At 40.6% G+C, this 25,572-nt stretch overlaps 2 protein-coding genes across 3 annotated transcripts in view; one reads left to right on the top strand and one right to left on the bottom strand.

Moving 5' to 3' along the window:
* Window positions 1-25,572, top strand: part of ifngr1 (interferon gamma receptor 1) — a 167,789-nt gene that overhangs the window by 74,122 nt on the left and 68,095 nt on the right. The gene's annotated exons all lie outside the window — the stretch shown is intronic.
* Window positions 1-25,572, bottom strand: part of LOC135247750 (regulator of G-protein signaling 17-like) — a 48,727-nt gene that overhangs the window by 19,973 nt on the left and 3,182 nt on the right. Inside the window, exons 2-4 of the mRNA XM_064321547.1 lie at window positions 23,768-24,019; window positions 6,890-7,020; window positions 1,563-1,637 (exon numbers count right to left, since the gene is read on the bottom strand). Of these exons, the coding sequence (XP_064177617.1) occupies window positions 1,563-1,637; window positions 6,890-6,996 (182 nt within the window). The 5' untranslated portion in view covers window positions 6,997-7,020; window positions 23,768-24,019. The remainder of the gene's footprint in view (window positions 1-1,562; window positions 1,638-6,889; window positions 7,021-23,767; window positions 24,020-25,572) is intronic.

Below are 25,572 nucleotides of genomic sequence, written 5' to 3'. Positions count from 1 at the left end.
ATAAGATTTCATCATTGTAAGTATTACTGCTCAAAATATTTCGGTTATATACGTTATTTTTTTAATTGAGTGTCTTATATAAATAGGTTAGTGGTATTTTATAATGAGGATATTTCACACTGTAATGTAAGCGTTCGTTGGTAGTCTAGCAGTTTTTGTGATGCATGTAACCGTGATGACGAGAGTGTTTGGACATTGCCAAAACATGGTGGACGGTTGAAAATTGTTTTCATATAGTCCCATCCTCATACAAGAAAACATACGAGAGTACAGAGTATAGAAATACATACAAGAGTTAATTATTACACATTTAGGTAATGTACAACATTGTGTGACAATATTTTTGCATTATTTGTAAATCTGATATCAATATTTCATCTTAAATCTTCATAAGGGGCTCATTTATATGCTTACAATGGACAAAAAAGTATTATATTCCTTTTTGGAGAGATTTTGGATGTTTCTGGACCCCTAGCTATTTTAGACCACTGTACTGATGGAAAGCTTGTAATTCCCGCTTGATGCAACAGTGAGTTTCTTGAGTAAAAACAGTTGATTTGTAGTGAAATACGTGAATATGTTGTGATTTACAGCAATGCATAATTTAGACATTTTGGATAGATTTGGAGATGCTGGGTATACTGCTTAGTTTTTCATAGATATTTAGTAGTTCTACATATCTACCCTTAGATTTTATGAACTTGTGTATAGTTTAACTTGCTGTATATATGCAATCTCTCAGTATTTCATTGCGAACTAAAAAAGAGCGAATTCATTTTTGATTTTTTGCCTAGACAATTGCATTTCTAGGCTAGTATTGTAAGTGGTACAAATGTCTTGCTTCATTTAAGCCATTTTTCAAGTTTATGTGGTGTTCACATCTGGAGTTATAAAGCTTTAAATATGGTACCCCCTAAATGGGCAAGGATTGGACAGATTTGGCTTGTGCTCCAAGGGGTTAATATGAACAAAACCCAGGAAACCAAAAACAAGGCCACACAGTGCAAGTCTCAAAAAATACAACAAAACTTCAGAACAATGCGGAACTTAACAAAGTCCAAAAAAACGGAAACAGAACTCGGGCAGGGCAGTAACAGGCAGGAGCGCAGGCAGAAACACAGAGTCAGAAACACAAGGAACCAGCACCCGAGTCAGGGAAACAAAGGACTTAAATAAACCAGACACAGGTGAACTCAATACATAATAAAACAAGAGAGGGATTGGATAACAAGACATGAACAAAAACAATGATTGAATAATAGAAAACAATAATACAATTGACACAGGAGAAACCAATGAGGGAACGAACAGAAATACAAAACTGAAGTACCGCCATCTGGCGGCGCAAAAAGGAAAAACAAAAACAGAAACACGGAACCATGCAATCACAACCTATTGAAAAGGCTGAAATAATTATTGAAAAGAAAATACAAAATATTTTTTCTGCTAATGACTCACTGCAGAGCCAATTAACCTTTCAGAGATATTCTCATTCTTATGACAGTGAAATTCTCAGTTGTATTAAATATTTCTGACACTTGACTGTACTTATGTATACTTACTGCTCGCTTGTCGCTTCAATACTGTCCATTTTAGTACACGTCTGCTGTTCAGTGCGACCCACCCTGTCTTCATTCCTGACAGAGAAACCAACACAACTCTGTGATTGACAGGCATACTGTATGTGGAAGGCAAAAAGATGTGGCAACAAATACTTCAAATTCTACACTGAAAACAAATGTGATTCCTCATATAATGGGGCACTATTATCATTGTGGATTATCTCCAGTTTAGTACCCAAAATTATTGGCATGCCTACCCTCAGAAATTTTAATATTAGCAATCATGCTGTTAAACATGTTCCCCTGTGTCCACAATAGTGTTGTCACGATACCAAAATTTTGACTTTGATACCGATAGCAGGTTTAGTATCACGATACTCGATACTGAAATGATACTCGAAACTCAAACGATACTGATTCGATACTCGGTACCTAACGATGCTGAAATTACCTTAATAGATTAGAAACGTAATGTCTACATGGGTTGACCTCATTTTCGAATTCATGGTTTATTAACAACCTGGTTTATTAACAACCTTTAAGTTGAAGCCTGTTCAACATATTCATAAGCATAGGCCTATAGTGTTAGAACACTAAACAATAGAAAAATATATTAAATATATTTCAAAAATTAAACAACTGTAAACTAAAGAATCTTTAAAACTTTCACTTTAAAATATATCTAAAAACAACATATTTTAATAACAATATAGCATCTTCCTATAATAAAATATTTCCAAATTAGAACACCTATCGCTACTGAAGTGAACTAAATCGAAGCTTGCACTGTATCAACGAGGATGAATGCACAAGTGCACATCACCTGACTTGGCTACCTTAGTTGCTACTGCCATCTAGCGAAGATTCAGACAAATTACACCTTTCATCCTCTCAATCAGTAATGCGGGAGACACATTTCCCTGGCTTTTGCATTTGACCTAAAAGTACCGAACGTCGGAAAATTCTAATACCAAACTGAAAAAGTACCGAAGTTTCGATATATAACGTGCAACACTAGTCTACAACATCACTGTTTCTGAAATGTTACTGAAGCAGCTCTAGTTCTGATAGTTCTGGAGGACCACCAGAGGGCTACAAAAGGTTGAGAATTAATTCCCAAAATTAATATGTGAACAATGCAGGGTGGCAAAACCCCCATGGTGCTAGAAATCACACACCAGCCCACCAGTCTTCTTTTCCACATGACTACGCTGTGGCGTTCATCCAAAATTTGTAGAAATATATGTGATGTCTGAGAGCTTGCAAAAAATAAAAGGCGTTTCCTCCCATCCTCTACACTTTGAATGGGCTGGAGGATATCGCTAAGTTAAAGGACTGATTAATGCAAAGAGGTGAAAACACCTTTGGTAAGAATGATTGGTTTGGCCACAAGGTCACACCAGAATCATCTGGTCTCCATCTCATACATACAGGGGTCCAAGAGAAGAGATTTCATTAGCTTGCTTTGCGGCTTGAATAATGAGGAGAAATGCTGTTTTTAGTTGGGGCCATTTTGAATAGACCTGGATTAATGGTTCAACAGGAGGTGTAAAGAGTGTTTCCAGCACAAAAGGTAAATCCCAGGATCAGTAATGGATCAGTCCTGTAATGAACTGATATATCTTGCTGTCTATCTGAGTAAGTGTGTCCTGTCTCTAGAGAAGCTGCCATGGTTTCCCTGGTCCCTATTTCCAATAAAAATACATGTATTGATTTTTGAGTACATGTGTGGTGTGGGGATGGCTGGTTTAAGCAGCCACACCTGCCCTGGGTCAAGCTAATTAGACCTGGCCAATTGGATAATTGGTTAATAATTAGATAATTGGCCAGGCTAATTGGACCCAGGAACAGGAGTGGCTGCACCTGTGCGTAGTGAGGTAATCACTGCGCACAGGTTAAATCTGCCATCCCCACCCACACAGAGGAGCCTCTCTGTCATGACAGTGTTTAAGATCTGCTCCTTTGGCTGTACCATCTTGCCAAACCCTTGCAAATAAATGTGGACTATTTGAACATCTTATCCCTGTGTCTCTGTGCTGGAGGGCCCTAAAGAAAGCCACTTCGGTGGCCTGTGGCAGGCGTGTTTGCCACAACATGCAATTCAGTTAAACAATTTTTTGGATTAACTCAAACATTCTCTTAAAGATCTGACCATATTATTACAAAGACTGAAAATAACATACAGTAATTTGTCTTGTCTCTCGTCTTTGCCTGTCTCCAATTTTACAATCCCCTAGATTAATACAATTAATGACATATAACCTACTCAAAGAGAAAACAACCAATGTCATCATAGCTAACTTCTACAATATTTCATGTATTTGAAAAACTAACTCAGCATTTCCATACTTCGAGTATTTGGAGCATATGAGATGGAGAAAATTATTTTATGTAATGTCTAGTAGGACAATTCATAACAAAACTATTTAGCATAAAGAACTAATGTGATAATGAATTATTTTCTTAAAGGCATTCACTTTGCATTTTTGCATATTATTTTTGATGAGGAGTAGAGATATATCTTTTTTGCAGGACAATAAACCTGACATTTTGAAACCCGGCATCAGGAATGTAAACAAAAAAATAGCAAGGCTTGTTTAGTTTAACCAGTGACTTTTTTTAGGATGTTTTCAACGACTCTGTCAGGTCAAACTAAATTACAGAAGCCCAATATGTATAAGTGGCCCTTGCTCCCAAAGGGTAGCCATGCCCCAATCTCACCAAGGTGGTCATGGAAACAGCTACGTATTGCCATTGTCTTGGAAACCACAAAAACTAGGTATACACTAGGTCAGTGCAGCAGTGGCATCACTAGGGTTGGTGACATCCGATGTTGTGGGGGGGGGGGGGGGTGCTGTGGGATGTTGTTGACCGGGGGAGGATGGGGTGGGTGGCGGGTGTGGGCGCAAGGCATTGTGTGTCATGCATTCAAGGAATTGTGTGTTATGCGTGTTATGCATTCAAAGCGCTTCTCATCACATTAATACCGATAATTAAATCACCCGCTGCTTCGGAGAAAATAGCTGTTTCAACTCGTCGCTACACAACACTACACAAAAAATTTTTTGCCAGTCATTTCGGTGTCATTCCCCTCTGATGTCACCCAGTGCGGTCCGCACCCCCCACATCCCCCTAGTGACGCTTCTGCGTTGTAGTCTTGTAACATGGCGATCCATCTGATTAGTGTCTCCTGAAAGCAATCTTTGTGCAGTATGTTCAGTGTGCTTCAGTTTCAAGCAGGTCAGAACATCCCAAGAGATCGGGGACTTGAAAAGGACTCTCCACTACCACAAAAAGTTAATTCAACAGAAAGTGCTATACTTTTGAAACCTTAATCTGAAGCATGTTTAATTGTATATACACAACAAACTATATTGCAGTCACACTAAATATGTATGTATTCAAAGATATCAACCATCTCACAACAAGAACAAAAAATTGTATTAATTATCATTTCAGGCAATGAATGTTCATGCCTCATTTTTTTCACGATGCACAGGAAGTAATCAGTAAAGGTGTTTATGCTACACATTCCAGCTTTCTTTCAGCAACTCCGTGTGCCAGCATATATGCAGTAAGTGTAGAAACCACTGTTGGATAGGTGTCAGATTATCACCTTTGAGAAACAAGCAATATACTTTGTGTGACCATAGGAATGTATCTGTGTATTCTCTGTCCTCCTCCTCCCTCCTCCACAAACATCAAGGTAAACATCCTGGGGTTTCCCAGAAAGTCTTCTCTTCTTTGAAATTTTTATGGATTTATTGCCCTCTGGAGGAAACTCAAATAGTCAGAGACCCTGTGTGGCTATACGCAGCACAAAGAGTGTTCCTTGTGATCTGAGATTTCAAGGCAATCTGTGAAATTTAATGGAAATCATTAAGTAAAAACCTTAATGTGTATATAGATAATGGGAGTTCTGATCGTTGAAATCTCAATTTTTGGAGTTAGTACCACATTGGTTTCCACTTTTAACTGAAACTATTTGGTTTTATTACATGGAAAATATATAGGTTGAGATCGCAACTGACAAAATTTAACAGTTATTTGAAAATGAAAATTCCTCTGTTGTTGTCAGGAACAGTTGAAAAACTTTCATGTTTATTTCTTTGATAGCTGAGCTGGATTACCTCCAAATATAGCCATGTTTTATCTTTTCAAAGAGCTTCAAACCAGGAATCTTAGCATTTACATAATTTATGCTCACATTATGCATTCAAATTACTAGCCATCAAATCATTTGTTACCCCCTGCTAGATTCAATAAGGTAAATAAGGTTAATTTTATTACTTCTGAGAAAATAAGAGAGGGAGAGTCATCTGAGAAACACGTACATCAAAAATATATTACATTACATTACAGGCATTTAGCAGACGCTCTTATCCAGAGCGACTTACACAACTTTTTACATAGCATTTTTTTACATTGTATCCATTTATACAGCTGGATATATATACTGAAGCAATGCAGGTTAAGTACCTTGCTCAAGGGTACAACGGCAGTGTCCTTACCTGGGAATCGAACTGACGACCTTTCGGTTACAAGCCCAGTTCCTTACCCACTGTGCCACACTCCGTCCTATAATTTTAGTATATAATTCATCTGAACATTTTAAACCCCAACAAAACTCTACAAAAAACATCTGGAAGAAAAATAGCTGACTGTTCCAAATGAATCTAAGCAAACACTAATAGGCTAATTTTTTTTTTTTAAGTTTTGTTGAGGATACGTATTGTACTTATTCGGTGTTTGTCAAAAAATTATTTTCAAGTGATTTGATATAGAATCTCCTAAAGGAAAAAATTAAAGATGTCATTTGACCTTATTACATTAAGAATATAAATTAGTAATTAAAAAATCCTGAAGTGCTGTCCGGGCAAATGAGACAACAAGGAAACTAAAACAATGGATCACTGTTCATCTTGTATAAAATTTACCACAGTAAAGATAAAGGCAGAATGCCCATTTACATCCCTCACTCTTTACTAACGTAAAGGGTAATGAGACATGTTCTGGAATCGTGTTGGAAACTTACAAATACGATATCTAGAAAATATTAGAGAGTGTATGTATTTATTCATCCACATATTGTGGAGTGATAAAAAAAATGTTAAAAATTGATTTTTTGGTAAACTAATCCTGTAATATAAATGACAACCACTGTTCAGATGCACATTGTGTCGTACATGACCTTGTTGGAAGTATTTAAAATTGCCATGTTTCAAATCAACCAATCAATCATTCAATAAAGAGTGAGCGAGAGTAAGTCACATCTACCAGTTGCAGTGAAATATGGCCTGGCTGCACAGACAGGCCGGGTTACATACCAGGGGCATTTGCAGCAGCCACTCCAGCACAAGCAGCAGGTATTGGGCCTTGGGTGGCCAGGTGCCTGAAGGGGTCCTTCAGTGTGTGACTGCTGCCGCTTTCTCATTTCAACTCGGTTTGAACTTCGGGGCTGAATGCAGAGGGAGAAATTTTTTCTGGTCAAACTTATGAATAGACAAGGCCTGCATTTTCCCAGTGTCATTCGTAACAAAATATTACAACATTTCAAATTTTGTACAGTATACATGAATAGTAACTCCCATAGAGAGGGAGGGAGGGAGGGAGGGAGGGAGGGAGAGAGAGAGAGAGAGAGAGAGAGAGAGAGAGCAATGAACAAAAACTTACTCCTGTAATCTTGTAGCCACAGTGGGTTGTAGTTAGGTGAAATACATGGTTGTAACACCAAATGATGAAGGCTAATGTGGAAAAGGTTTAATTGTATGACCATCTTTAGTTTCAGTATGGTCTCATGAGTATAAAGTTGTGCTTTATCATATCGCGGGTTTACAAATGACATCTGCAAAGCTTCTTAATAAACAGATTTTACAAAATGGTGCTGCTCTTTAAATTCCAGTTAATTTGAATGAATTGAAAAGCAGAATTACATCTCCCTTGATATTCTGGAGATATTTCTTAATACATTTAAGTTCTATATTTGTGGCTACTGATGCTTTCAGTTGTGCTCTGCATAGTACTATGGTTGTGTTTAACATGCATTGTATTTACCAACACTGTGTAAAAGAAGGATACACAGTCAGGGAAAGTACGTTCACTACACAGCTGTATTCTTTATTACATAATTTACAGTATAATTACTTTCCATACACCGCATAACTTAAAACATAAACATCTCTAATGTATATTTATTTCAAAATGAAGGCATGTTGGAGAATATACCTGATAACAAAACTTCTCCCAGTCATCTTGATCTGGCACTTATGTTCTCCTGTTTCAACCCTTTCCACCTTTCCTCTTCTGTACTCTTCCCAGTGCAAATATGATAAACTACATTATTCCCTTTAAATTACAACTCATTTCCTCTGCCAAAGGACAAGTGTGTAAATTAGGACTTGACTTGAACTATTCAAAATTCCAGCACAAAGTTATATTATTTAAAAGCACACATGTCGATCTCCTTACCTGAAAAGTCATTATTTGATATCTACAGTAGGCTTTAACTCTGTCCCAGCATTTCAGCGTGAAACCAGTTTTGTTTTCTTCGTTGCTCTATGCATCATTGCTCCACTGGCAATTGCTGCACATAAGCTGAGCATGATATGCAAAACGTCACAGTTCCTCCCATGAAGAAATGGAAAAGAAACACGCACATTGATGCAAAACATGATGACAAACCCTTTTGTTGCAGCCAGAGCATGTTGACAAAGCCTCAAAGAAATGCAAATCCAGCAGTGTCCAGAGGTTTACAGGACACACAAATAAACAAGAGCATATTAAATGAATATAAATAAGTAAGAAATGTAACATTTATGAATAAGTATTTGAAATTGAAATTAATAATATATTTTATTTAAATTGATGTCCTTATCAGTTTACATAGAGGTAAAGAGAAATGAGAAATGTTGCAGAACTGGTCTCATACAGTCAATGCGCCGTCAAGTTGCATTATTTTGCATATGACCAGTGAATGGACCGGTGTGCATCTGACCTTTGTACACCATGTTTGATTGGTAGCTGTATTTGCTGTTAGCTGTAAGAAAGTGTGAAGTAATTGGCAAAGTACAATACCAGTAGCTGCCTAAATTTTCCCTCGATTAACTGTTGATTCTAGACTGCCCAGAGTGTGCTCTAAGATTGCTCTCCATCCTCTTCAGCAGACTTATCAAACCATACATTAATGGCATGGTTAGATTGACTGAAAAGACTTTATCTGACCATTCCCATGTTCTCTATGCAGAGCCCAACTAATGCCCTTAAAGAGTGTTAGAGCCCCCCCCAACCCCAACGGCAGGTGTAATACATAAAAAGACTTTATTTAATATTCAGTTGGACAATTAAAAGTGCAATAAGGGAGATTGGTGTGCCAGGAAATTGACTCACACCATTACAAAACCACAAGAATTTTCAGAAAGAATACAGTTTTGATCATTACCTGCACATGCTAATGCCCTCTCTGAAAAGTTTTGTTGCGGTGGTCAGGTGTATATTTTGAGAAAAAATATATATATTACATAAGCTACATTTGAGAGAACCCTCAATAAAAAATACGGTGCAACAAACCAGGACAATAATATCAACAGTTTTAACATTACTTTTAATAAGAAAACACAGTTAATGCAACTGTCTGCAGATCATATCAAAACATACTTATGGTGTTGTTTTGTGTCAGAAGTATACTGCTTTTCACATTTACTCAGTAAATGACAACATCCATATTAATATAACCTATGCAAAAATGAAGATAGCTTGACTGTTTCCAGTTTTTTGTGATTTTACAGCAGTACAGTGATTGACAAGTTGGAAAGGTGTAGGGTACACAGTATAATGTCCAGTGTTAATTCCCAATGAGGACCAAATGTTATCTGTTAGAATTGAATTAACACTGTTATTGTTGAATTAACATTGGACATTTTACTGTATACTTGTCATGTTTGCATAACCAAGAATGTGAGTGTATAACGTAATTTAACTACTTAAAAGTGACGTTAGTTTGGTAAAATGAGTAAGCAAGAATCTTGGCTATCTTCCCTCTGCTTTCAAACTCCACAAAGAAGATAACATTAGGCTTCATGTTTTGCGCCACATAGTTGTTGAACGTACGTTTCGGGCATGTTTTGTGAAAAGGAAGATTGTTTTAGTAACTAGTCTGTGAGTTGTGAAAAACTGGGCTGTGTGCCAAAATGTGTGCAAGAAGAGAACCTTGATTGTTCGCCAATGCGAGTGAATTCGTGAGAAAAAGTGCTCTGTTTGCTTGTTCTGAGCTCAATTTGTGTCTTGTGTCTGCAAACTTTATGTGCGTGCGGTGAAGTGCTTGAATGTCTGCAGAATAACGTATTGTTGTGTTAGGCCTATGTGATTTAGTTGTTATATACTGTGTGCATGATATATCATATACAGAACATAAGAGAATTATCGTAAATAGTATCATAAACTGATTGAGGTTACGGTCTAATAGCCTAAGGACTGTGGACACTATATAAGCCTGAAAGAATGGAGTAAGGTTAAAAAGAATTAATGATAAAATAGTAACACACATAGGAATGTCTCCTATTTTTTCCCTTTAATATGATAGAGTGCTAGACGTAGCTACAGACGAGTATTTTATACCTTTGTAATAGCTGCATGTTGTTCATAATGGATAATCTACAGATGTTAAGCAAAGAGATTAGAAAAGCTGCTATGGAAGCGATTGTACCTAGATATAGTGGTGTAATTAAGGCTAATCCGCCTTTCCCTTTGTAAGCACAAACTGATTTAACCTTAGCTCAGGCTATGAGTAAGTGGTGGAGCAGCTGCAAGAATTGCAGGGAAAAAAAGAAAGAAGCAGCTATGTGTGTTGTGTTGTGCTACGAAAGCACAATAGTGATGTGGCAGAAACAAAGCTGGAGAAATTGGCTATGCTCTGAGAGACTGCAGTGACCTATTGGCATGCGCTGCACGTTTAATCAAATGGCATAATAAAATATACACTGCAGGTTTCCAATTAATTATTAATACCGCAAATGTACCTGTGGGGTGATCTGTGGGGTTACCGAGGGCAACTGAGGCTGTGTGAGACGCCAGAGATGGAGGAAATAGTATGTCACATTCAAGGGTTTGAATATGTGCGAAAGATGGAAGTAAAAGACGGAAGTATTGAACAGAAGAGAAGGGTTTTGATGCAAGGTAGTATACTGCCTTTACTGCAGTACTGTGGGAGACGCTGAGGATCTTGCTCAAACACGGGAGGAAGCTAGGCACTGGAAAGCCAGTGAGATTTACAGGGAAATTGCAAGTAGGGAAGGGGGAGAAACATGTTTGAAAGTACTTGTATATGGAGAATTGAGGATGTAAGCATAAGGACTTTAAAATGACTTCTGACATTTGAGCTTGTGAGTGAATAGGAGACTCCTGACTAGCGCAGGAGCCCCCAGTACAAAATGGGGGAGTGGTGAAAGAAACTAAGAAATTGTTCTTCATTTTAGGATCAGACTGGGTGACGCAGCCACCAGCGGTGCTCCTCTCCGTGAAAGCAGGACCGAGTAATTAACATTTACTTTCACCTTTGAAATTCTTACAGGTCGAACCATGAGGACTCGGTGATTTGTGTATGGGTAACAGTGAATAGCATGTATGGCTGACCATTTTGTTGAATATTGCAGACTTTTGTCCTAAGTGTGTTTTCACAGGATTGCAAAACTGGACCTGACCTGGCTGAGGACAAAGAGGAAACATGGCCAGTTGAATCTAGACCAGATCCTGCTGAAAACATATCAGGAGACATTTTATCCAAATTTGGTCTGGACCACACATGCTCACGATTCCATCAGCTGCTACCAACTCCGGTATGGTTCCGCATAAAATAATAAAGAAAATACAAGGGTGAGACCCAACATGGGGCACAATAATCCCCATCTATACTTCTAGCCCCTGGGGGCTATCTCTCTCTGCGTGTCTCCATTTAGACACCCATTTCCACAGTACAGGGATGTGCACCAACCCTGCAGGCTGCAGTTGGACCTGGAATGGCCTCACAGCTATTATTTTTGTCATTATGTTGTAATGTTGAACATTTTTGTCATTGTATTATAATGTTGTATACAGTCTGAGAGTGTGGGTTGATACAGGAATAGGGTGAGAGGAGGCAATTAAAGTATTGGAAAAGTTTCACATTATTTAGGATAAAACTGCTGCAGGACTGGTTGTCCCACTCGGAAGGCCATATACGGATATGCCCTCCAGAGAAGCCTGGCACATGCCCTAAATTGAATAGTGGACCAAAATTTTTATTGTTATCTGAAAGAGAACCTCTGCCTGCCCTAGTAGCTGTATCAATCATACACTCTCCCATAATCGTTAATCATGTGTAAAACTGCTCAGGTTAGGCTATTTTTGTAACAAAATTATATATATATATTAGTTACAATTAGGAAACAGGGATATTACATTCATTGATGGGAGGGAGCCACTGGGTCCACAGCGAATGCCATTTTTTGGTTATAAAATCAATAATTGAGATTGGGCTGATACTTGTTAGCAACAGGCACAATATTGGTGACAAAAGGAGGACTACTTTCTAACCAAACTACTCTCATTCTTACTTTTGCGATGCATGATACTAGGGAGGTAATCACTGTTTTTCTCCAGCATTTGCTTGAAAATAGTATAGAACTGGCATGGCATTCCGCATGGAGGTGGCAGCTTTGACGAGGTGACCTGCTCGCGTCACATGTACCAGGTTGAGGGTGGTCAGCAGTGCCGGCTCCCTGGGTGACGGCCGGGGAGGGGTCCCTGTCAGTAGTCGGTGTCTGCACGAGGGTGAGACCATTTGGGATGGGGTGCCAATTCGAGGAGGGCAGAAACCTATACTGAAGGCACAGCCTATACATCCGCTCACTTTCCCATGCAATGGTCATGTGTGATTGCCGGAATCGCCGGGAGCAATAGCAGTGAGAACCAATGCTACCACTTGGTGTGGGTCGGGTTTGGACATTTGTACTGTGGCCAAAAAGCTTTGTGCAATGCCTAACACCTCCTACTGCACTAATCCAACTGACACTCCTACCACTATCAGCTCTATTCTAGTCACTCCTGATGTCACCACTAACACCTCTGTTCCAGCACTTGATAGCTGGGTGTTGAACCCTAATATCACACTGCAGCTAAAAGGCAATAACTGTGACTCAATGACTAAAAGGTAGTAATTAGTGTCCCTTCGGGGTGGCTTTGCGTGGTAATATCCCAGGGTAACTGGGGACTCAGCATTATTACCTTTGTTTTAGTTGTTCTATGTATTGTAAATTGTGTAATTTAAGTAACAAAGTGCATTATGATCTAACTGACTGTAATCTGACCAATTCCCTAGCAAATGGTGTAAGGATCAAAGTTTAATTAGTGGTGGTTGGGATGCTACCCCACCACCAATACAAAATGGGGGAATGATACAATTCAGTTCCTCCCTGTGTCTTAACCTCATTTGAACACACATTTCCACACTCACACACACTCACACTCTGTGACTTCCCAACCTCACACTCTGTAACTGCTTCCCATTGTTAGAGGCAAATGGCAATCACTGTTTGTAAGGATATACAATAGCCACAGATCAAAGGGGTGTCACCGGCAGCAGGCTGTTTGGGTGACCCCGGGAAGTCTGTTGGAATGTGTATTCCTTCCTGGGAACGTTTACGCATGGCAACAACCACACCTCTCAACAGTATACTTAAACCCTCACTAGTGACTGTCTCGTTGAGATTCATACGGAACGCTTGTTGTGGCACTGTGGCGAGTCTCCCTTTGTGCATCGTATTCAAATCTTTTCATTAGAAAGTGGTCCTCAGTGTGTTACTTCACCCTTCTCAACTTGGTTCCACATGGGAGAAGATTCCCAACAATAGTTAGCTAACTTACAGGGATGTTGTTTAAAGAACATACACATGGCTGCAGCTGTTAAGTCTTATTTATTTATATAGTTAGCTAGCTGGTTAACTAGATCATTTAAAACTTACCAGTAATGACGTGAGTGATATTAGCGTAATGTGTTCATGGCTATGAATAACTGTAAAAAATGGACCTGTGTTTTATAGTTGTTCCAATAGCCTTAGGTATGCACATGTACGTCGCTTTGGATAAAAGTGTCTGCCAAATAAATGTAATGTAATGTCCAGTTTGTAATGCTTGGGGGTATAGTTGCAGATGAGTCTGCAGGGAGGCGATCAATGAACTACATAAGAACTAGAAGGGAAACTTCCTTCTTAAAACAGCGCTTTTATCACGGCCCATAGTAAATTCCATAGATTGGCCAACGTGACATGACACGTGAACGTGATCAGCTTGTCTCTTTTGCACAGTGTAATGGCTGCCGAGGAATTTGCAGCTAGCATTTATTTATAATAAACCGCTAATTTAACAATACAACATTGCATTGACTAACAAAGCTAGCTAATCGGAATAGTCAACGCAATCGGAATAATGATATTTAGTCATTTCTCTGTTCTGTTCAGCCAAAAAAAGTTTCCGCTCCAGGAAAAATGTATAATGTTATTGCCTGCTTCTATTGACTACCTCAATGTGAGGTTATGGAGTCTAATTCGCACAGGAGCAAGTTCGTTGAATTGCTACAACTCTCATAGGAAATACATGGCAGCTTCATCATATAATCCTATTTCCAGGCCGTGGCACCATCTTGCAGTGATGCCTCAGCAGAAGTATCGAACTGAACAGATTTGAATTGAACCACATGACCATCTTTCCCTTCTAGTTCTTATACAGTTTAGTATGCTTGTTAAATGGACATGATAATAGTGGCACTTAGAAACTATGTAGTTGGTGTAGTTGTCATGTATCTTCTATTAATAGAGCTTGAACACAGTTTGTGGTTTCCATTCACAGTTTGGTTGCAAGATCATCGAATGTCTGAGTTGAGCAATCTCAGGATGCTGGCCACTAGGGTTCTTGAGCAAAGGGGTTAAGTGTGTGACTGATCATTGTACTGTCTTAGAAGTTGGTGGTAGGAAGAGAGAGCCAGAATTATGGAATAGCCATCTGAAAAAGTGCTGATTAAATTCCTACCACAGTTGCAGCAAAGAAAGGCATCAACTGATTCTTGGTGGATCCTGATCGCAGAGAGCAGTACAAGAACTGATGGTCATTGAGGCTGTGTCGGTCCTTCATATGTCCACTGCAGCCAAAGAACAAGCTTTCAGTTCAATGAAAAGAATCAAAACAGATTGGCGAAGTAGCTAGTCTACTGACATTCTTACTTAATGAATGTATATGTACTTAGAGGGGCCTGCTATTCAGAAGTTTGATGACACACAGGGCAGAGGGCAAAGAGGATGTAAACCTCTCAAAATCATTCAATCACATTTCTGAGTAACACAGACACACACAACACCCATCATCATCAGCAGTCACTCGAGGCGAGTATGACCTCTCCATTGGGTCGTCTACTTGTGGGTCTTCAGATGGCTGTGGAGGCCGATCCGCGATCCACATACTTTGGTGCAGTGTGGGCAGGGAAAAGTTGTGGTTTAGCCTTTCTCTCTCTCTCCTTGCAGTGCTGTCGCTTTGTCTCTGCAGCACGGCAGAGTTCCATTTCATGGCATGCAGCTCCTTCCTGCATGGATTTCTTCCAGGAGCGCCTGTCCAGTGCAACGTGCTCCCAGTTGCTCGTTGTGATATGGAATTTCTTCTGACTGGTCTTGATATTGTCCTTGAAACATTTCCATTGCCCGCCGGGGACTCGCTGACCTTCCTTCAGCTGGGAGTACAGGATCTGTTTGGGGAGACGTGTGTTGGACATGCGGATGACATAGCCTGTCCATCGGAGTTGGTGCTGCATTATTGTGGTGGTGATGCTGGTCATGTTGGCCTCCTCCAGTACGCTGATGTTGGTGCATCTGTCCTCCCAGCTGATCCTCAGAATCTTTCGTAAGGATCTTTGGTGGTGTTGTTCCAGGGCTCTCAGGTGCCTGCTGTAGGCGGTCCATGACTCGGCTCCATACAGCAGGGTGGGGAGGACAACGGCTCTGTAAACCCGGAGTTTTGTTTGAGCCTTTAGGTCTCAGTCTTCAAAGACTGTTTTCCTGAGTCTGGTGTAAGCTCCACTGGCACAACTCAGGCGATGGTTGACCTCAGAGTCGATGTCAGCTTTTGAAGAAAGAAGGCTGCCAAGGTAGGGGAAGTGGCCAACATTTTCAAGAGTGGTGTTGTCCACCTTCATGGTGGGCTGGGTAGATGGCTGGTTGGGTGGAGGTTGATGTAGGACCTGGGTCTTCTTGATGTTTAAGGCTAGGCCCAGGGCTCTGTATACCTTGGCAAAGGCATTCAGGATGCCCTGGAGGTCTTCTGCAGAGTGTGCTGCAGTGGCGTTGTCGTCCGCGTACTGAAGCTCCATGATGGTGGCGCTGCTTGTTTTGCTCTTAGCCTTGAAGCTATTAAGGTTGAAGAGCCTGCCATCAGTTCTATACAGGATTGGGATACCCTGTGGCAGCTCTTCGCCAATGAGGCAGAGTATGGCGGACAGAAAAGATGGCAAACAGCGTGGGTGCGATGATGCATCCCTGTTTGACCCGCACTTCCACAGTGAAGGGCTCGGACTCAGAGCCGCTGTTGCTGAGCACTGTGACTGACATGCCATCATGTAGAAGCCTCAATATTCTGATGTACTTATCATGGCAGCCGTGCCTTGATAGTATGCTCCACAGAGCCTGGCGGTCTACGTGTCAAACACTTTTGTCAGGTCTATGAAGGCCATGTATAAAGGCTGCCTTTGTTCATGGCATTTTTCCTGGAGTTGGCGTGCTGTGAATATCATGTCTGCTGTACCTCTGGATGGGCGGAAGCCACACTGTGATTCTGGGAGTTCTTCCTCAGACAGTGGTAGCAGTCAGTTTGCGAGGACATGAGCAAGGATTTTGCCTGTTGTTGACAGGAGCGATATGCCCCTGTAGTTTCCACATTCAGCCTTGTCCCCTTTCTTGAATATGGTCACTATCAGAACATCTCTGAGCTCTGAGGGAAGTTCTTCTTTTTCCCAGACCTTGAGGAGTAAGGTGTGGATGTGGTACAGGAGCTCTGGTCCACCTTCCTTCAAGATCTCAGCTGGGATCCCATCTGGACCGGCGGCCTTGTTGTTCTTAAGGCTCCTGATAACAACTTGCACCTCTGTCATGGTAGGAGGTTCCCCCATGTCTTCTCAGATGTGACTCTGGGCGATGTGGCTGCCGGTAATGTCTGGTTCAGTTATGCTGTCACAGTTGAGGAGTTCCTGGCAGTGCTCCTTCCATCGGGCGTTAATGGACTCGTTGTCCTTCAGCAGCTCCTGCCTGTCCTTTGAGCGCAGGGAGTTTAAGCCGCGGTAGCTTGGACCATAGACGGCCTTAGTAGCGCTGAAAAAGCTTCTGGTGTTACCCGAGTCCGCCAATGTCTGGATTTCCAGAGCCTTTTCTGTCCACCAAGAGTTCTTAAGTTCCCTTACCTGGCACTGGATGTCCACCTTGGCTCTGGAGTAAGCCACTCTTTTGGCCTTGCAGGTTACATCATTTTGCCAGGCCCGAAAGGCTTTCCTTTTCTTGGAGATGAGCTGTTCTATCTCTGTGTCGTTCTCATCAAACCAGTCCTGGTGTTTTCTGGAAATGTACCCAAGGGTGGTTTCACAGGTATCAAGGGTGGTGGATTTGAGCAGGCTCCAGTGCGCTCTGATGTCATCAGGGTATTCATGTTGGAGGCTTTCCGCAAGAGAGGCCTGCTGGATGGCAGTTTCATCCAGACTTTCAAGGTTCAGTCTTGGCCGAATCTGCTTCTTTTGAACTCTCCTCTTCCTCTTGAGTTTGATGGACATCGTAGAGTGAATGAGGCGATGATCTGTCCAGCAGTCATCTGCATCGATCATGGCCCTTGTGATGTTCACGTCACGGCGGTCCCTGGCTCGTACAATGACATAGTCAATGAGATGTCAGTGTTTGGAGCGGGGGTGTCTCCAAGATTCCTTAAGTTTGTTTTTCTGGCGAAAAAGTGTGTTAGTGATGATGAGGTTGTACTGAGCACATTTGCTGAGAAGCAGAACTCCATTGGTGTTGATGTTCCTGATGCCTTCCTTTCCTATAGTGCCCTTCCAGAGGTGTTGGTCCCGGCCAACCCGGGCGTTGAAGTCTCCTAGGAGAATAATCTTATCCTCCCTGGGGATTCTTGGCAATGTCGCAATTAAGCAGGCATAGAAGGTCTCTTATTTCCTCTTCAGAGTCTAAAGTAGGGGCATAGGCACTCAGAACTGTTGCCATCTGGTTGTTAGCAAGCACCAGACGATCTCTGGTCCCCTGATCTCTGGTTCACTGATCCCCACAGGAAGTTCAGAGAGGTGACTGATGAGCTGGTTCCTGATGGCAAATCCAACACCATGGATCCTGGGCTCATCAGCAGTTTTTCCTTTCCAGAAGAAAGTGTAGCCACCCTTCTCCTCCTTCAGTTGTCCTTTGTCTGCTGGTCGGGTTACAGAAAGGGCAGCTAGGTCAATCCGGCATCTTCTCAGTTCTCTAGCAATGATTGCGGTTCTCCTCTCCGGTTTGTTACTGGTTGCACTATCCATCAGTGTGCGCACATGCCAGGCTCCAAAGTTCATAATTCTGTGTTTTCGACCGCATGTGGTGGTCCCTCTGGAAGCGATAATCCAGTCGGGAGTTTTGAGACAGGCTATTTTTAGGGCACCTTTACTAGCCCCTTCCCCAGGTGGGGTAAGCAGAGTGGATCCTAAAGAGGGCTGCTCAGTTGTGGGTGCAGCTGCCAAAGGGCTCTTTCTGCCTCGTTCCAAGAGCCTAGCGACTGAATCTAGCACCCACCGCCTAATGTGCCGGCTCATGACTAGGGGCTTCCAGATCTCACAATCCTGCCCCCGTCGCCACTTGCTGGTTGCCATAGGACCTAATCCGGGATGTTAGGGTGGATTCCCTTTATGGAGGACGCCTGTGCGTGACTTTGTTTAATGTGGGGAGACTGGTGCACGGACAGCCACCACACGGTCCTTGACAGATCTGGGTCAGGATCCAGTGGTATGGAGTCCAAGATGACTGGGGGCCCTTTTCTGCTGCAGCCTTCATCCGCCTTCCCAGCCTTTGTGATGCTCCCCTAAAGTAAGCCATCATCCTCCACCTGTTCCACCGTTGAGGTCTTGGTTGGATTGCTCTTTGTCAGGGACCTCCCACCTCGACCTTACTGCCATGGGTGACCCTACCAGGAGCATAGCTCCAGACGGCATCGCTCTCTGGATCTCAGGACCACTCAAGCTTCTCCACTACGACAAGGTGACAAGCCACAGAGAAGACACACACACACAAACAAGGAAATGCATGCGGTAATAATCCATGAGAAGACACACACACACACAAACGAGGAAATGCAAGCGGTAATAATGTGTTTAAGGTTAATTTTTTTGAATTTATAGGCATACACAGTGCTACTGTACACATGGCTATGTATTTATTTATTTCTAGATGCTTTTAAAACAAACAATCGATGTGGGACTGTAGAAACCTTCAGTCTACTTGCCCAATCAGGCAAGTTGGGAAAAATTTGAAGGGTAAGCCCCACATAATGACATTCCCAAAGATATTTCTAGTCTAGAGGTTTTTCATTAAATGAAGCTGAAATTGTTGTTAGCATGGCTACAAATTTAACAAATTGATCACTCCTGACAGAAACAGCTAAAGTCACACCAGAAAATTACTGTAATGTGTGATGTAATAGGTGGAAGACAAACAGCTCTGCTATTGTACCTTTAGGCTGACAAGATGACAGAAATGAACAGCATTATGTTTATTAATGTTGTGAGTCATAAAATAGGACAACTTCTTCCATTTAGCTGCTGTATTTCCATTTTTATATAATATCTAGTGCTTACCCGATAATATTGAGCCCTGATATACACATTGAGTTAAATATTGTTATATACTGTATGTGTATATATATATATATATATATATATATATATATATAATAGCACAGTGCATCAGAACCCCATGCATGTGTAAAAATATTACTATATACAGGAATGTTTGGGGCCTCTGGCTCCTTGACCACAGGACTGACCCTCTGCTGAGTCACATTCTCCATTAACTTTTTCTGGTCAACCAAGACATAATTAAGTGCCTGTTCCCTTCCTCTTGTGACCCTGCAATAAACTCACCGCTTGATCAATTAAAGCTGCAGCTTGGGGCAGGAACACCCAATTTATGAGGAAATGGGGAGTCTGATTTAACATTCTTGCTTAACCTCTTTACATTACATTCATTTGGCAGACGCTTTTATCCAAAGCGACGTACAAGAAGTGCATTTTCATGATCGTAGACAACTGCTGAACACGGGTTCAGTAAGGTACAATTACTTATTTTGTACAGCTATTTCTAGCTGAGAACAATGAACACTATCCTGGTCGAACATCTGCAAAGCCAAACTAGGCAGAAGATTAAGCTAGAGTATTAGGACAAATACAATTTACCAAGAAGTGCAGGGATGGGGCAACATGTAACAAGTGACAAGGAAAAAAGGGTTTTTTTTTAATTTTTTTTTAATATGTATATATATATATATATATACACAGCATGGTGGTGGTTATTCTAGGTATAGTCTGAAGAGATGAGTCTTCAGGCCACGGCGGAAGATGGATAGTGAGGGGGAGGTTCGGAGAGGGACGGGGAGTTCGTTCCACCACTGGGGAGCTAGGGTGGAGAAGCTCTGTGATCCCTTTGGGCGGGTGGGAGGGGTTACAAGACGCCCTGCTGCTGCAGAGCGGAGTGGTCGAGCAGGCACATAGAATTGAGTCATGTCCTGCAAGTAGATGGGGGCTGTCCTGTTGGCGGCAGTGTAGGCAAGGGTCAGGGCTTTGAATCGGATCCTGGCAGCGACCGGTAGCCAGTGAAGTGATCGCAGCAGAGGAGTGACGTGGGAGAACTAGCGCACAGCCCCTAGTGGTGGGCACGCCCGCGTGCCTAGATTACTAAAGTCAAACATTCGGTGCTACTGCAACCAACGTGTGAGATGAAAACAGAAACGGGTTGTTTCAGTTTCATTAGTAGACGATACATGACAACTATGCCGGAAACGGAGTTTCGCAGCCCCACCATTGTCGCTTCGGTCGTTCATTTAACACCCCCCACCCTTGACATAATGGACAATATTGTCTATCTTGGCATTCATAGAAATATTCTTTCACCACTAAAAAATCGTATTCCGTCATAGCAACAAGATAAACTCGACAATAGCCCTAAGATATGCCTATACAGCAGTGAAAACGCTGCTCACTGAATAACGAAATAAACAAGAAAAAGTTTTTTTAAATGATACCATGTCATTCTACAGTCAATATCTGGGACTAAATATTGAATAAATATAAAACCTTACTGTTGGCTTTACGTGTAGAGATGTCCCTTTTGAGACTGCGTGGTCATATATTGTCTTGGACAATCCGTTTCGGAAATATAAGCGCATCTGTGACGCCTGGGTGTCTTCCAAAATAGCTGTGCGTAACACCACACATGTTGTTTACGGCGTCGTCGCCCTTTTTAGTACAGTCTGACTTGATTGACAATTAATTTATTCAGTAGGCGAGAGTATAAGCTTTCTAACGATGTATAACATGTCTAATTCTGCTTTTGGAATAGCGTTTTATAGGTCAGCGTAACAGAAAATATTCTTAGCATCACATTCACTTACGCATTCACTCTGTTAGCAGACAAATACGATGCACCTAACGAAACATGTTCAAGGATATTTCGTAATTTCTTGGAAAATATTATTATTATTGAGGACTTCTGAACATAGCTACGTCATATGTTTGCTGATAGACCTAGCTGACATCGTTTTCTGGAGCAAAACAGAAGCGAATAGAACAATATCATTGATACTGTCTCTGTCTCCATCTACTGAACATAGAGGAGATTTCATCATTGCTATGTAAGTATTACCGCTCAAAATATTTCGGTTATATACGTTATTTTTGAAATTGAGTATCTTTAAATAGGTTAGTGGTGTTATATAATGTAAATATTTCACACTGTAATGTAAGCGTTAGAGGGAAGTGTAATAGTTTTTGTGAAGCATGCAACAGTGATGACGTCAGCGCTGGAACATTGCCAAAACGTGGTGGATGGGTGAAAATTGTTTTCATGTTGTCTCATCCCCATACAAGAAAACATACGAGAGTACAGAGTATAGAAATACACATGAGTTAATTATTACACATTTAGGTACTGTACCGCATCGTGTGACAATATTTTTGCATTATTTTTTTAATCTGATAGCAATGTTTCATCTTAAACCCTCATAAGGGGCTCATTTATATGCTTTATAATGGACAAAAAGCATTTTATTCAATTTTGGAGAGATTTTGGATATGTTTCTGGACACCTAGCTATTTTAGACCACTGTACTGACTGAAAGCTTGTAATTCCCATTTGAAAATTATGCAACAGTGATTTTCTTGAGTCAAAACATTTGATTTGCAGTGAAATACGTGGATATGGAGATAGATTTGGAGATACTGGGTACACTGCTTAGTTTTTGCTTCATACATCTATAGTAGTTCTACATATCCACCCTTAGATTTTATGAACTTGTGGTCAAGAAGTTTTTGACCTAGCACATGTATGGTTTAACCTCCTGTATATATGCAATCTCTCAGTATTTCATTGCAAACTTAAAAAGTGCAAATTTATTTTTGTTTTTTTGTCAAAACAATTGCATTTGTGGCACTTTATTTCTTCCAATATTATGAATATAAACGAATCTGCGCTAGTATTGTAAATTGTACAAATGTCTTGCTTCTTTTAAGTCATTTTTCAAGTCTTTGTGGTGTTCACATCTGGAGTTATAAAGCTTTAAATAGGGTACCCCCTAAATGGGCAAGGATTGGCAAGATTTGGCTTGTGCCTTAAGAGGTTAAGCATTAAAGCAGTAATCAATGGTTTATCTGTCCAGGTTTTATTGACCGCTCCAATACCACAAGCCAATCAAATGTTTTTGCATCAAAATAATACACCAATCACGTTAGTGATCACACGTGGGATTCCATCACTTCAGTGACTTTGTGAGCAAAAAAACTCATCAAAAACTTGACTACTTCGCTCCGAGATAAGGCATTGTCTTACCAACCAGACGCATCTCCTTAAGGACATTTCCAGACTTTACAGCAACTCTCAACTCGCACCTTGCTGGAGACCTGCCTGAGTTGGCCTGCTGCCTTCCACAAACTAAATCAAGCTGGTTTATTTCCCATCGACAGCTGTTCTGAGTACAAGTATCTACCTCCGTATTTCCCTTGCGGTTGGACCCAAGTGGAAAATTTGTGCACATCCCAAGTCATCTTGACTGGAATTGTTGTGACCCTGACTTCAAGGAAGAAGTTTCCCAAGTCCAAGTTTCCCATGGACCTTGGGACCAGCTGATGATCTGACGCATCACCTAACGGAATTAAGGACAGGCCTCCTTTTTTATTGCCGTTAAGTATTTTTAACACTTACATCAAACCATAGGACAACGAGAAACTTTGTAATATTGATTGTATTAGATTAGATTACTGCTGTTTGTTGTGTTTTGTTTTTTATGCCTGTGTTGGTCTGGAATAGCAAAATTCCATGACATTGTTGTTTTACATTGTTATAATGTAATTTTTTGATACTGATTAAAGGAACTAACCACATAATACACAGTAGCGTGTCACTAACCCATAACAACAAATCAACCTTTGTTGAATGGTAGTGCTGTTAACCTCTATGGTTAGCCATCATAGAATTATCATTTCCTCTGATTAGAATCGTATTATATTATTCCACATTATTATGCAAATTATGTTTTTCAATTAGCATATTCACATATTCATTATCATAACCAATAAATATATATCCTTTATTTCCAAACCATTGTCATGTCTGTTATTTCACTAAGTTGGGCTCTATAGATGTACACAATTCTGATTGGTTGTTGAATTCCATTGTTCTGAACAAACCTGACTAAACGTCACTACACATGCAAGACGTATGGTTCTGTCATTTGCATTTTGATGTGTTTAGCTGTCTAAATACCCCAATATTCTGCATTCTACAAACCATATGGATACATTGTTCAGATTTATTTAATGATCATTGACTAACTCTGATCAGTTACAGACTTAAATTAATATATTCAGAATCATTAATACATATGGAACATGACAAGATATTTCAACTTACCAAAAAATTAGCAGGTATGTCTGGAAGGGTCAAGAAGGAAAATCATGGTGCTAAGGAATGGACTTGCAAAGGACAGAGACAAAGCAGCAGACCAGAGGTGTCTCCACTGGGTACATTTCCCATCATCCCTGACTGGGTGCAACAATGACAGATGAGGAAAAGGGGCGTGGTAGTCTCCACCTGAATTTCAGCAGAACTTAATGGTCAATGGGCAGGCCATCCATTATACAGGAGGGGATCCTGGCATCACATCTGAAAGATAAAGCACCCAAGATGGTTTTGGCTTTTTTTGCTCAAGATCCTTTAAAAAAAAATAGCTAAACCATAGAGCTGTCACATTCTCATGCAGCTATATAACTATCCATAGTGCATCATGCAGTGTTCACACCAAAACAGTGAGAAGAACGAGAAGGTGAGCATAATCAGTAGGGAAAGTGCAGATAGTAAATATACAGCAGGTAGTACAAGTAAAACAACAAGCAGATAAAAGTACAGTATAATAGTACTAGATAAAGTAAGTTTTATGTTGATAGCAAGCATTCTATCTAACAACTTTTCTACAATTCTGACACAATGTTAATGAAAGTTGGATATTAAGGCATTTTTGAGACAGGAATGCAGGAATGTAGCCAGTATCGCCATGAAAAATGTTTTCTTCCTGTTCTGTTTTTTTGGTAAGTTAAGATGTTGAAACAAATTCAACAATTAACTAAATGTCCACCTTTGTGCCCAGTGCTTATATTTGCTAATTCTCCATTGTGCCCTGGGCCTGCCCTATAATATCGCTAGCTGTGATTTATCTACGCTGAAAATGCTTAAGTTTTGGACTATGTTGAAATTCACTAATGGGCTATTTTGCCATCTTGTATTGTGATTAATAAATGCCAAGCCACTGCCAAGTTACCGCACGGTGGGGTGGCATGCCCCATTCCTATACAGCACAGAAAAGAGTTTGGCACTTTTCAGGGTTCCCTACAGAAATAACCACAATGACCACAGCCCTTAAAAACATTAATTTCTGTACCTTCTGACTCCCATTTCAACAGACAGAATTCACAAACAACTTTACACGTACACAATACAGCCCCAAACTTGACGAATTTTACATTTTTTTCTTTCTTCTTCTTTTTATTGCCTGATTACATCATCACGAATGCTTCAGGCCCACAAAATATGTCTCCCTATTGGACATTTAAGTACATTAGCCAATAAAAACGTTACACAAAATTGACATATATACAAGTGCACATGTTTAAAGGACAAAACCTTGTGGCCCCAACATATACTTTCCTTGTAGCTCTCTGAGTAGCGTGTTTGCCTTTTGAACTTTTTAGACAGACCCTGGTTTAAAAATCCCTCCTCGGACTCAAGCAAACCTTTAACTCATTACTTTGGCTTTCTGGCTAACTAAAAATAAAACATTTAAACTGTTAATGAGTTTACCTCATTAATGTACTGTATGCTTGTACACACCGGGCCAAGTTACTTGAAACAATTTCGGAAACATTAGGTCACATTGCTTTTGCAAACAGCTTGTATAAGTTGTATGAGGTAAGATAGCCAATATTGCTTCTTGTAACTAGTAATTGTGATATCAATACTTTTAATGGCAAACTGGCAGATTTTGCCAGTTTGAATTAATGACTAATATACAGTGCTTTGTATGTGTGAGTAACTTGGCATTTTTGAACGCTGAAAACATGTTTTTTTTATCAGATATCAAATTACATCGCTGAGACATGCTTTTTGTTGCTGGGTTTGATGAAACTGTTAGTCATTTTTCCTGGCTAAGATAAATGCTTAGT

The sequence above is a fragment of the Anguilla rostrata genome, chromosome 2, assembly GCF_018555375.3.
Source record: "Anguilla rostrata isolate EN2019 chromosome 2, ASM1855537v3, whole genome shotgun sequence".
Lineage (NCBI taxonomy): Eukaryota > Metazoa > Chordata > Actinopteri > Anguilliformes > Anguillidae > Anguilla > Anguilla rostrata.
This window is presented reverse-complemented; position numbering and strand designations above follow the sequence as displayed.